Here is a 14,653-nt window from a genome sequence, read left to right on the forward strand (position 1 = left end):
GTCATAGGGGGTGCTGTAGGAGAAGGAGGACAGAGATACTGTAGCTTGGAAGAAACACTAGAGCACACCAGGGGAACAGCAGATGGCAGCACTTGAGATAGTGCAATGTTACATGCAATGCATGGTTGAACCTGAGGCAGCAGATTATCACACACAGAGTCTGGGTGAGGTGGAGGAGGAGGATCATCACATGCAACCACTGAGTGACTGACGGCATCCTGCGACAGTGGAGAACTCAATTCAAGAGATTGTGGGACAGATTCCTCATTCGCCCAAGCTGATTTAACCCACTGAAGTGAAACTGTCTGATGCTGTCCATTGATGTGCATGTCCAGAGTATTAGTCATGCAGACCAGGCCAGAGTAAGGTGGCTGTAGTGCCAGTTTGAGTGTGTCATGCTGTAACATAATAAACTCGCATGAGTCCATGGCCAATTGCAAGAAAACCTGGGGACAGGTATGCGGTCATGGAGGAGGCATATGGATAGCAGCTGCAGGTGACCTGACATGCTTGACAAGAGCAAGGAGGTCAGATAGATTGACAGCTGCAACATTGTCGACAAACTCAGCTGGGAGGACTAATGTCTCACCAGATAGGACCTTGGCAAGTGACACTCGGATGGCTGCCTTACAAGCCATACAGGTTTCTAACATGACCCAGGGAAGGGCATTGAACCACTCACCACCTTGGCACATGAACACCGCTTTCAGAGTCCTGTGCTGACACTCAATGAGCCCATTGCTCTGAGGATAGTATGCTGTAGTGCAAAATTTATCCACACAACAGGGCACGCAGAATTTGTTAAATAACAGTGATTAGAACTGCCTATCCTGATTGATTGTGATGGATGTAGGGCACCAGAATCTAGCTATCCAGGAAAATGCGAATGTTCGTGCTACAGAATCTGCTGTAATGTTCCCAAGAGGGATTGCCTCCCTACACTGTGTAACATGGTCAATGATGGACAAGATATATCTGAAACCATCAGATATGGGCAATGACCTGACAATGTCCAGCTGCATGTGTTGTAAATGGCCTCCAGGGGATGTCAAATTTGCTTAGAGGAGGCTGCATACGTCTGCCAACTTTGCTGTGCTGACAAGGTACGTAGGCATGAGCCCGCACCCAGCAGCCATTCTTCACACCTGGCTAGACAAAGCATTCAATGATAAGCTGTTTAGTAGCCTTAGTGCCAGGATGTGAAAGATTATGCAAAGCAGCAAAAACTTGGTGACTAAAAGCAGCCAGGACAATAGGCTGAGTGATCCCCATGGATGTATCACACACACCATAATGGCCTGACCAAGCCCAGTAGGTTGCAAGAAACTATCTGTACAGAAGTGGAGGAGGTCCAATGTAGGTTCTGATTTTGATATCACTGCCCTGTAAGTCAGCCAGTTCATCAAACTTAATAGGAGATGAAATAGCCAACACATTTTCTGAGCTGTGGATATATCAGATGTACATCATGTACTAACAAATGAGATCCATCTACTGAAACCTGCATGGAGGAAAGTCAATGGCAGGACTGCAGTTAGCATCTGAGAGGGGACAGTGATTCGTGAAAATTGTTATGTTCCTTCCTTCGATGACTGCACAGAAATATTTGATGGCCTGGTACACTGTAAGAAGTTCCTTGTTGAAAGCTGACCACTTACATTGAGCTGTAGATAGCATTTTCCAAAAAAAAATGGAGTGGCGGAATTGTATCATCACCTATTGCGAAATCACTTGTGCCTGCCATAATACCAATGCAAGTGTTTGGCAAGGGAGGGCAAGGTTGATGGCATGCTCTAAAGTTATTTTGAAATCCTCGAGCTTTCGAAATCCTCGAAAGCTTTCAACATGTTGCCAGACCCTAGCTGCCACCTTGGCAAACTGTCTCTGTAAAAATTGATGGTTCCCAAAAACCAGGGAATTTCGCAAAAACTCACTGGGAGTGGCAGTTCATGGATGGAGCCATCCCAATAAACCCTCACAGGAGACATTGTGCCCAAAAAAAGGTAACAGAGGTGCCTCAGAGTTGTGATTTATCATGATTAATCTTGACTCCATTACATGCCAGAAAGTTATGTACCATGGCCAGGTGTAGCTCATGTTTTTCATCAGAGGAGGAGAAAATGAGAATGTCATCTAGGTATGGGTAGCAGTAAGAGCAGTTAAAGAGAAGTGGGTGTATGAAATGTTGCCAAGTTTGAGTTGTGTTTTTGAAATGATAATGCATGTAACAAAATTTGTAAAGGTAAAAGGTTGATGAAGGCTGTTTTTGGTATGTCACTGTGTTCCATGGGTATTTGTAAATATATCTTGGTGCAGTCCAAAACACTAAAGATGTGTGCACCTCTAAGTACTTGGGTGAAGTCTTGAATGTGTGGGACAGGATTATTGCCAATTATGGTACACATAATGAGATGATGATAGTTACAACAAAGGTGTACTGTGCTGTCCTTGGTGTCTAAGAGGCTGGAGGAAAACCAGTTTCTGTCCAGAGGTCAAACAACGCCTGCCCACAGAAGTTCATCCACTGCAGTCTCAGCAAGGCATAGCTTGTGTGGAGAGGGATGGCATGCATTATGATGCACCGGAGGGCCGTTTGTTGTGACAGTTTTATGTGTCATCCCATTCACAATAGCGTTCAGTTAAACCAGTGAACACAACATAGAGTGTCTCGAGCAGGAGTCAGTACATCTAGGTGAACCCACACCTGCAGCCAGCTGACAGAGGAAGTATAGATGCTGGTATGCCAACCGCAGCAGCAGACATTGCTCTGTACAAGGCAACTCGGCAGCAGTGTCAAATAACAGCATACACCTCTTCAGGCAACCATAGTTTATCCTCATGTGAGGGTGAGATGTGAGGAAGCAACTGTAATTGCAGTTCCAGTGGAAGCTTAACTAATCACAATACCCAGAGCACTAAGTCCGGCAGACCTCTGTTGTGACCTGAGCACGAAGGCGTTGCCATAGTTGGGAAGGGATTCTGTCACCTAAATTCTCATTATAAATGATGCCATGGATTGCATCTTCTGGCATACATGAAAAATTCTTGGTGAGGAGCGCAAGAGCAGAAGCATATTTGTTACACTCATGTGGGTTTAGCAATAAGTCACTAGTAAGACTGCGGTGGGCATAAAAATTGTTCATCAAACAAAAAAAGTGAGCATTGTTGTTTATGGTACCATGTATGTACAACAAGTTTTCCACCAAGGTAAACAACATTATGGACTTGTCAATTTGTATTGGTGGCAGCTTCAGAAAATGACTTGGAGGCAGTGCTTGGGGGCAGAGTCAATAGAGTGCAGACCATGTGAGGTTTGGAGAAGTAGCATCCACGGTGTTGACTGTGACAAGCATGATGTTCTGATGAAAGTCCAGGACTTGTGTTGGTGCAATATGATGCCCAGAACTCACAGGTTGTGTGGAGAAGGGACCTGTATGGCCACAAAGTGAACACAGCACTGCAAGCATGATAGAGTTGTAAAGCAAGATGGGCAAAACAAAAGTAATAGTGCTGAGGTGTGCTGCCAGAGATCCATCATCTGTGGTCTGTGTAGGAGGGGGCAGCACATGGCCAAGAGAAAAACCCAATGCGGAAGTATCAACGATTGATGTGGATGGATTCCTGGAGGAAGGCATGAAATCGTGATTGACTGCCGAGTGGTGTGGAAGAACCACGGCTGGTATGTCACCCAAGGTCTGGGCAGCATGGTATGTCAGATAGATGCAGGGGTATCCCAGTGCAGTTGACCAGTTGACTCGAGTGTCCTATTGGCTGGTGCAGAAGTAGACACATTAAACGGCAGAGCAAGATTGGCGAGAAAGTCAGCATCAAAGGTGTGTGATGCAGGCAGTGACAGACCACACTGGGGAAAGGGGAGCCATGCATGTGGACCCCAAACCTGTACAGCTCAGTGGTCCATAGTGGAGTGAGGTAGAAACTCCAGAGAGAGGAAACCAGAATCTCGGGCAGAAGAAACTTCCTAGTGAACACAGAATCCAGTAGCAGACTTTAGTGTAGCATAGCAAAGGAGGTTACAGTTATCTGTTCTTGTGGAGTAAACACTGAAAAACAAGCATTCTTGTTGTATTAATAGCACCCGCAGATGATCACAGAAAATATAGCACAGCATGTGAAAACAACAAAAGTCACAGTGCTTCCCAAAGCTCACTGGATCCGAGAATAGAGCACTCCTTGTTCCAGAGTCATTGACAATCAATTATCGCCACAATGTTTTTATCTAAAACTTCAAACAGTACATTAATGTGGCTTCACACAAAGCACTATCAACTTCCTGCTTACTGAGAAATGCAAAACATGTTTAAAAGGAACATAAGAGTTTCTGCTGGCGAGGAATATTATTTCTTCTTTGGTACATAACATAAAGGCTACAGGCTTTATTTTAGACCTTACTGTTAAGCCTTTAAGCATTTTTCTGTCTGAGTTCTTAAACTTGTTGCAGTCAGTTACTAATGTATACAATTAATTTATGATGTCACATTTGCTGAGATTATAAACTCAGTTCAGGCAGATTAAATGACTCTATTAAACAGGTCTTCTGTATAATGGCACCAAAGTTTTTAGCAAGAGCCTACAGCAATGTAGTAAGTAATTTAGTAACTCCAAATGACAAAACAAAAATTTCGCACATACCTTATAAGATTTGCTAATAAACGATCGGAATATTTGAATTTTGGGGTTGCAGTAAATGTGTCTCTCAGAAAATGATGTCCCCTAATTTACTTTGACAACAGGGTGCATGTAGCATGTCTGGGGAATATCTCATAATTTCCTAGAGGCCACACATTAAGATATTGTACTTAGAGTTTCCAAGTGAAACAACTTTGAACATTGTGTTAAAATAACTGAAGATGGAATAAAAATGTCAACAATTTTTTGAATGATTAGTCATGACAAGTTTGAAATTATTGATCAGGAATTAATGCCTGGTACTTTGAGGATTGAATGTTCACATTAAAATTTATCAGTGCAAAATACTTACATTATTTTGTAACTGCGTCCTCTGTAAATGCTTAGCACTGATTACTGATGAAAAGTTATGTTACAAGGATAGAAAAAAATCTGTGTTCCTAAGCAAAGTAATTCCAGTTACCTTTAAGGCAATATTTAGTGCTGTTTCTTTAGGAGAAGGCTTTACAGTTTCATTGTTCATTGTAATCTGCTGCAACTGCATTTGACTGTGTTCATCTTTTTCTTCCAACATTAAAGCCTCATCAAGGAGTTGTTTGACATATAGATAAGCCCATAATCTTTCCAGAACTCCGTAACTGCTCTCAATGTCTTTCTGAAATAATTTGTGCCAGTTACCTCTAGTGAAAAGCAATGGATTTTTTAATGTATCATATGAAATATCATAGCTAGTGTTGTTATACATAAAAATGTGATAGTACTTACAGTCTGCTTCTTTTCTTTTATAACTTCACTTGGAAATTGTTGATAATGTTTGCCAAAGCTCCAAGCTGATACTTCAGGGAAAATATTTTCTGTGTGATCATCTTCATTTTCTTTCTTTACTTTACCAGCAACAACCAATTCACTTCCTCTGTAGAATGAGTGAAACTTGCTTTGAGTCACAACTGCTTCATCTACCTATGTAATAAAAGTCAAAATCAGTCCCACACTTAGGAAATTAACATTGGGGGCAGATGCACAAATCCCACATTTTTATTCCTGCTATGTCCTAATGGTGGATGCTTAGCCATTGCCTCCCTTCATCCTGTTGTGATGTGTCAACCATGCATCTGTGGTGTGTAGATGACTGATGGTGCTTGCTCAGTCTATTACTACAATTGTGTTGATACAAATGAATGGAAGGGAGAGGGGAAACCTGGTGCTAGCATGTAGCCTACTCCTCTCGAACAGCAACAAGGGAGCTGCTGAGCTTAACATTCCCATCCAATGGACAGATGACCATCAACAATGTCACATGCACTCACACTATGAGACACTTGAGATAGAGGTTTGAATTTAGCCCAGGAAAGTTTCCTAGTTCAAACAAAACACAATGGTATCACAAGTTAACCATTTCTCATCTCATCTTTGAATAATGCTGTTTCATTAAATATTTTCTCCATCTTTTATCTAGGTTCTGAAAGGTTATGGGCCTTTCACTTCTTCAGCACTTTTATCAGTATTCTGTTGCACGGGTACTTGGTTTTTCATTGTTATTTGAAACTAAAGATTAAGTAATATTACTTTCAGGAATGTTTCCTACTGACAGATAATGAAGTACCATACTCATCAAACAACTTGTTTTCTTATCCTTATTTGTACAAAACACTGGAGCAAGAATGTTACATTCTCTTCCTTTACTTACTGTTTAATATAGCCTCATGTCATTGCACACAACAATAGATTAATACTGAGGTATGGGTGAAAAATTTTAACTGTTTACATATAACATGTTTATTACTTTGTAAATCTCTCTTTATGACAGTGAAACTCACCATTGACCTCACATAATTGAAAGTTACGTTTGACAGAACAGGTGATGAGATTTCTTGGTAAAATGATTGGAGCTGGAGAGATGCATCAGCTGCTTCATAAATTTTACGAGCAAATCCATTATTTTGCAATGCCAAACGTTTAAGGAAAATGAAACTGGCATTGTCCCCAAAAGCCAGTGTGAAAACAGTTGCCTATAAAAGAAATAAAAGTGAAAACATGTTTTTCTATGTAAATTTGTGCACTTCAGTGTTTATTTTTAGTGAGACATATAAACAGTTTGCAGCACTTTACTGTATGAAATATCTTTTATTATTGGTCTGTTGCACTATCAGGTTCAAGAAAGATATCCTCATTGTCAAAATAGTTCATAAACACCTCATAATCCCTTGTAAGAATTGCCAATTGCTTTCCACTTGCTTGGTTTCACAGAGTTTACTCTACAATTGCAAACAACACTTCAAATCCTTTATACTTTGATATAGTGGAACATAATATCCTAATACAAATAGTTTTGATCTAATTTTTTGTGACAGTGTCATTGCCTTTGATGTAATATTGGCATACAAGTGAGTGCTTTTATTACAATGTACAAAAATCACAATCCATTCATGGAAAATATGTCTTACTTGTTTCACACTTTAATGGATAACGTATCTCAGTCTCTATAAGTGACTGGGTAGATAAAAAATCTGTTCACCAAGCAGTGGCAGAAGAACACACATATAAAAGGCATTACAGTTTGCTAGGTATTGGAGCCAGTGGCTCCTTCTTCTGGCACAAGGGTTGAAGGGGAAGGAAGAAGGGGTGAAGGAGAAGGATTTGTGGAGTTTGTGAAAGGAGTAGAGTTTGGAAAAGCCGCCCAGAACCCTGGGTCATGGGAGGCTTACTGGATGGGTTGAGAAGGAAAGACTGATTGTTGGGGATTGCACCAGACAAGATTTGAAAATCTGAGAGCTTAAAGGTGGAAGGTAGGGTATGTACAAAATGGAGATTACTGCTAAAACATCATGCATCAGTTAATAAGAGTGAAAAGGTAAGAGCTGGAAGATACCTTAGTCTCTGTGTTATGTGCCCTTACTCCAGCAAGAATCCTGGAAGGACGGATCTGGCCTATGGTGGCAACACCATCCGTGAGGAAAAGAATCATTGGTTGAGGAAGGTCAGTTGCATTTTTGTTTTCTGTGTTATATTGCCTCTTTGATGCTAATTGAAGAGCTTTCCTCAAAGCTTCATAAATATTAGTTCCTATAAGAAAATTACTTATTATAAGGTGCATGACAATAAGTATCAAAAGAAAATATGACGAAAGTTTTTCAGGCAGTATGAGATCAAATAAAAGAATATCACACCACAAAAATAAGGAAAGGTACTAATTTGTCAACAAATATGTATAGAAAATTAAAGCAGTATTGCAATTCAGTCAGTGCGCAGTGCTCAGTTTTACAGGAGCTGAACATACCAAGATAAAAAATAAGCAAGGCATACTACAATAACAAGACACTTTATGACATTAATAGAGGGCTATCCCAGTGAGCATAATTTAGTTTAGATGTTGAAGGCTACTTGTTATGTACTAGCTGTGGCATCTGTAGCTCTAGTGTTTATTATTCAGACTTTACAGGCTATTTTGCATGATCTCCATAATAGTGTACAATTATACAATGATTTGTGGCAGTAGTAGTATTTGTTAACAGCAAAAGACAATAATTAGAAAATGTTTTCTTCCCTTAATGCCATAAGATCTCTTCCAGTTTTAAATTTAATGCCTATTTTCAGATAAGTACATGAACCCCACCTTTCATAGTAGAATTTGTAAGAAAGGTTGGGGTTTCACACATTTAAGTGAAAAAAGGTATTACATTTAAAATTAAAAAATACCTTATAACATTAAGTAAAGACAAAAATTTTGAATGATCTGTGGTTGAAATAAGAAAAAACAGCACATCAAAAAAATTAATTGTATTTTGTTTGCATAGATCCCCCAGTGATAACACGGACATTTTTTTCCTCAAAACTCATACGGAGTGTAGGCAAGATATAGTCCACAAATCAACATTGTCATATATGGAGATTTAAATTTCATTGCAATGACATCAGATGATGTCAGTAGTATATGCTTGAATATTCTCTACAAAATAATTTAACTGTATACTTAAAATCTCCTCACCAAGTGCCGGCAGAACATGCACATAAAAGAGGGTTGTATGTGTTCTGCTGCTGCTCGGTGAGTGGATTTTTTATCCATCCAATTAAATTATTTTGTCAAAAATTAATTGTTTCATTGAATATCCTTTGCAACTATGGTGTAACATCTCTCATAAACTGCCCAACTAGAGTGATCAAACCATTTTCCTCAGTAATAGACTATGTAGCAATACACATAGAAAGAAAGCACTGCCAGCTACTACTACTTCAAAATCTAGGCCTGTCAGATCATCTGTGTCAGATATTAAAATCAAATAGTTATGAAGAAAGGTCCGCTAATTGAATACACATGTAGTCTCAGAATCAAACCTATGTCAGTTATAATCCCAGTTACAACATGAGGAGTGGGAGGAAGTATTTGGAGAAACAAATGTAAACGAAATGTTCAATAAGTACATGACAAAAAAAAATGGTGACCAGAGTTATCAGAAAATCCTCTGAAACTCTAAGGTGTCACACATCCATCAAAAATAGCTGGGCTGGCCCAGCTTTTTAGAATGTTACAGAAATTAAAGGAGAACTTATAGAAAGGTATTGTACCTGAAAAAAAAACACGTCATGAATGAATACTTCATTGGCATTGCTAAGAAACTGCAAGAGAAATTTTCAACAGAGAAAGAAGTGGCACAGGTAAATGAGATCCCAGTAAGTGTCCTTAAGAAACGTATAAACAACAAAAAAACCACATTAACAATAATAATTAATGAATCTTTCAGATCTAGCTCCTTTTCTGAATACCTGCTAAAAAATGGTGATGCAGAAAATGTAGAAAATCTTTGCTATTTTGAATTTCCAAATCAGTAGAAACCACAATGAAAAATAAGCTAATGAAGTACTTAAATAAGCACAACCTTCTCTGCAATGAACAGATTGGTTTCAGATCCACAAGAGGTACACAGTCAGCTGTTATTGTTGTGGTCTTCAGTCCAGAGACTGGTTTGATGCAGCTCTCCATGCTACTCTATCCTGTGCAAGCTTCTTCATCTCCCAGTACCTACTGCAACCTACATCCTTCTGAATCTGTTTAGTGTATTCATCTCTTGGTCTCCCTCTATGATTTTTACCCTCCATGTTGCCCTCCAATATTAAATTGATGATCTCTTGATGCTTCAGAATATGCCCTACCAACTGATCCCTTCCACAGTCAGCTATAGTACAGTCGTGCTAAGAGTATGACTTTAGTATACTGTGCCACAGTCAGCTATAGCACAGTTTACTAAAGTCGTACTCAAAGCACCAGACAAGAATGACAAAGCAACAGGCACTTTTTGGACCCATCAAAGGTATGTGACACAGTTTACCATAGAATTTTATTATGCTAATTGGAATGGAGAGGGGTAAGGGGTATGGCAAAGAATTGGTTCAAGTCACATTTGGAAAACTGGCTGCAGCTCCATAGTGATTATGGACAAAAATTCAACACAGTTAACAAAAAAATCCAATGAAGCTCTTAGATATGTCCACAACTGGTCATTAAGAAACAGAGCAACTTTAATGCGAAAAAGATAAAGTGTATAAAATTCCAACTAAATAGAAAAACCCAGAGATACTACACTAAAAGCAATGATGTACTAGATAGTGTAACTGATACCAAATTCTTGGAGATGAATGCAGACTGTTAACTGAAATGGACAGAACATGTGATAATTTCGGCAAAGAGGTTGTCCTTAGCGTGTTATGCCCTGTGACTCCTTGCACCAGTGTGCAGCATTTCATTTCATGCCTCAAAGTAGCCTACTTTCATTGTATGCATTCAGTCCTCAGTTATGGGATAATGTTTTGGGAATAACTGCTGAAAACATACAGACTGTTTTCAATACACAGAAAAGAGCTCTAGGAATGCTAATGAATAGTAGTAACAAGGCACACTGTAAAGAATTATTCAAAAAGGTAGAAATTCTGACAGTTCCTCGTGAATACATTTATCACAGCATAATTTATATAAGAAAAAATCGTAATGTAAGGGGCGTTCAAAAAGAAACAAGCTGGAGGCATAATTACAGAAACCAGTACCTGTATGTTAGAAGTATTGACCCTGGCTGTTGAGACACAAGGCAGTGAATGGCTGTCTCATAAAATTCTGGGGCTGTGATGTTAACCAGTTCTGCACATACAGCTGGACGTCATTGTCTGAGGTGAATCGTTTGCCCCTCAAAGCCTTCTTCTTTGACCAAGATGGCCCCCTTCTGAATCACTTCCTTCAGCATGGGATAACAGTGAATGCCCAGCATTACTTGCAAACCTTGACTACCCTTTGCCAAGCAATCAAATCAAAACGACCAAGCAATTTCACCCATGGGGTCATTCTGCTCCGGGACAATGCAAAGCCTCCCTGTGATTACGCCATTTTTGGTCCCTTAAAAAGGCTCTGGGGAGCAAACAATTCACCTCGGCCGACAACATCCAGCTGTACATGTGGAACTGGTTAACATAGCAGCCCCAGAATTTTATGAGACAGCCATTCACTGCCTTGGGTCACAGTGGGACAAGTGTCTCAACAGCCAGGGGCAATACTTCTAACATACAGGTACTGGTTACAGTAATTATGTCTCTGGCTCATTTCTTTTTGAATGCCCCTTATATGTACACTGCAAACAGCACAAGATATGACCATGGAACCAAATCCATACACTGTTTACATCTAAACAGAAGAAACAACTCAAAAACTCAAAATTGTACAATTGATTGCTACAAGAAATAAAAGATGTAAATGATCCCCATACCTGCAGTCAAATGCTAAAAAAAAGTTTACTAAATGATAGCTGTGACACTGTAAATGAATATTTAAAATAACTATAGAAATTGACTCAATGCTTGTGAACATTGAACTGTGTAACAATTTATGACAAGATTGTAAAGGTAAGACTAAGTATAGGAGCTATAAATACTGTAAGAGGTACTGTACATTTGACGACAACTGTGCAATGTATATTGTTCTATGAATGAATAAATAAATCAGTCAGTCAAAGAGTTGTCAAAATGCTAAGCCATTTTGAAGAGGCCTATGCAGTATACTCTATGACTAACAACAGGTATAAAGATTACAACTTGTTTCTGAAAAGTTATGTCTGTGAGTAGAATTCTCCCCTGACATAAATACTGAATTAAAATGTCCAGAATTAACTAGTTTTCTTATTTTAAATCAGTCATAACCACAATCATGAATACTTTAAATACAATGGAAAATCTCCACTATTATTAAGATGAAAGTTTTGCCTTTCAGTTCATAATCTGTTTGTAGTGCCCAATGGATTTTACTGTTTGAACAGAGAATAGTAACAAGTGATCCCTCAAGTTTTCTCAGTATGAGTGATAAATAATGCGCTTCCGGGTGTTCTGCCAAGTTGTTGTTTCCATTCTATGTCTCCGGCATTTCCATTCTATGTCTCAATGTCCAAACCAGCTGTCTTCTCTATGTTAGTTCTGCTGTTTTGCATACTAAGAAAGAGCCCTATGGCACTGCTTCAGATTAACAATATCTATTTTATTTTATGAATACAGAGGCAATAGATCTACACACTGCTAAATATTATACAGACAAGACAAAAATTATGAACCTGCTGTGTCAAACTTGCCGTAGTACATTAAAGATCAATATATTTTTAGACAGTTAAGTATTTCTACATGTCATCCATCATTCATCTACAGGCAAGAGGTTACTTTTCCCATTTTTTTGTTTCCATCCCAAATGTTATGTTATTGCCATAACAATTAAGCATTAGCACAGTTATATTACAAAAAAGCCAAAAGCTTTTACCTGGTCACAAAATATTTCCATTGAACACAACTTATTGATTGAAATGCATCACAATTTCCTTGAGACAGAAAAGCTTCTGGCCACAAATCAGCATGCTCATGCGAAACTCAGCTTGCCTTATTCTTGCACAATATGTTGACAACTACAGAAGAAGGACAGCAGGCATATTCCATGTTCCTAGATTCTGAAAAGCATTTTACAGAGTGTCCCACTGCAGACGGTTAACAAAGATCTTAGCATATAGAATAGTTTCCCAAATATGTGAGTGGCCCAAAGACTTCTTAAGTAATAGAACCCAGTACATTGTCATGGATGGTGAGAGTTCATCAGAGGCAAAAGTGTTGTCAGGAGTGACCCAACAAAATGTGATAGGACCACTCTTGAGCTATATAAAAATAAACAGTGTAACGGGGTGAGCAGCAATATGCAACTTCTGTGCACTGAAAAGTGTTGTCATTGATTGGTTCTGTGAGGATGCAGGATAACTTGGACAGAATTTCTATTTGGTGTGATGAATAGCATCTTCTCTAAGTGTAGAAAAACGTAAATTAATGCAGATGAATAGGAAAACAGTTTTGTTATGTTCAAATCAGTATTGGCAGTGCACTATTTGACACAGTCATGTTGTTTAAATATCTAGGCATAATGTTGCAAAGTGACATGCAGTGGAATGAGCAGATGAGGTTAGTAGTAGGAAAGGTAAATGGCTGACTTTGTTTTATTGGCAGAATTCTGGGAAAGTGTAGCTCATCCACAAATAAGACTATGCATAGAACACTAGTGCAACACATTCTTGACTAATGCTCAAGTGTTTGTGGTCCCAACCAGATTGGGTTAAAGGAAGACATTGAAAAAATTCAGAGGCATGCTGCTAGATTTGTTACTGGCTGGTATGATCAAGACCTTAGTGTTAAGGAGATACTTCATGAACTGAAATGGGAATCCTTGGAGAGAAGACATTCTTTTCACAAAACATTATTTAGAAACTTTAGAGGACCAGCTGACTCCAGAACATTTTACTACCACCAACATACATTTCATTAAAGACCACAAACACAAATTAAGAGAAATTAGGGCTTTTACAGAGGCATATAAACAGCTGTTTCTCCTTCACTCTGTTTGTGGATGAAGCAGGAAAGGAAATGATTAATAATGGTGCAAGGTACCCTCCACCAGGCACCATAACTTGTGGAGTGTGTATGTAGAAATAGATATAGAGCATATCAAGATTAACATAGTCTATAGGTTGAAAGTTCTTTCTAACACAAACAGTTTGTCCCTGAATTAGACTAGAGATACAAGATCCTCAGGTCTGTAGAACATGTCATAACAATAATACACAATAACAAAAAAATAGAAAAAAGATATGTTAATGTACCTGCCACATACCCCAAATGAAATGGTCCTCAAGGGCTCGGAATAAAGTCAAAAACGTCTTTAACATATTTTTATTTAAGAGCCACCAAGTAATTTGTCACGAAACATGGAAATGTGTGGTACATTGAGGTGCATGTGATTATTCGGGCCACTGTAGCTGTGCACCATCAAAGAGAAAATCAGTTTACAACACCTACTTACATTGATTACATTACTACACTGAAGATGTGTAGAAGTCAGGTTTTACATAATGCTCACAGTGTTTGATATTATCGATAATATATAGACATCTGTCAGTTCTACTAAAAAGTTTTGAAAATGTTGACAACCATGAGATGATTTAGCAGGTCTTTACTATTTTTTGTCTTTGTCGTTATGTGGCAGCATATTTAAATCAGACTGGGAAACTGTCATTATGAAAAGTGCTATTTTTATCTCAATATATTAAAATGTTTATATGAACAATAATAGGTTACTGATTTCACCATAACCTCTAGAAAATTTTAAGAATGTTGGTAACATTAAAATCTTATTTTAGACATATAAAACATAATTCAGTTTAATGAAACATGTTTTGAAATGCTCTTTTTTATCTGCTAAGAAACTGTTCAGTCCTAAATTAGGTGCTACCAACAGAAAATAAATTATTAAAACCCATCTTTGAGTTCTATCTGTGATGAGCTCGTTATTTACTGCTCAAGCATCTCCTCTTTCATTTTTACTTTTTAATACCTTCCAAATAATACTTATCACATTCTTAGAGGAGCTTATTTTAATGGAAGTTACATATGTTTCAGTGCTATAAGAACTCTCATTTTAATTTAAAGGTACAATTTCTTATGTGATAAA

The 14,653-nt window shown here is 38.4% G+C and overlaps 1 protein-coding gene across 1 annotated transcript in view; it reads right to left on the reverse strand.

Moving 5' to 3' along the window:
- The window catches only part of LOC126417097 (inter-alpha-trypsin inhibitor heavy chain H4-like), a 138,801-nt gene that overhangs the window by 13,251 nt on the left and 110,897 nt on the right, over nucleotides 1-14,653 (reverse strand). The window contains exons 9-12 of the mRNA XM_050084994.1: nucleotides 7,517-7,710; nucleotides 6,465-6,656; nucleotides 5,413-5,607; nucleotides 5,111-5,302 (exon numbers count right to left, since the gene is read on the reverse strand). Coding sequence (XP_049940951.1) covers nucleotides 5,111-5,302; nucleotides 5,413-5,607; nucleotides 6,465-6,656; nucleotides 7,517-7,710 — 773 coding nt within the window. The remainder of the gene's footprint in view (nucleotides 1-5,110; nucleotides 5,303-5,412; nucleotides 5,608-6,464; nucleotides 6,657-7,516; nucleotides 7,711-14,653) is intronic.

Source organism: Schistocerca serialis, chromosome 1, assembly GCF_023864345.2.
Source record: "Schistocerca serialis cubense isolate TAMUIC-IGC-003099 chromosome 1, iqSchSeri2.2, whole genome shotgun sequence".
NCBI classification, from domain to species: Eukaryota; Metazoa; Arthropoda; class Insecta; order Orthoptera; family Acrididae; genus Schistocerca; species Schistocerca serialis.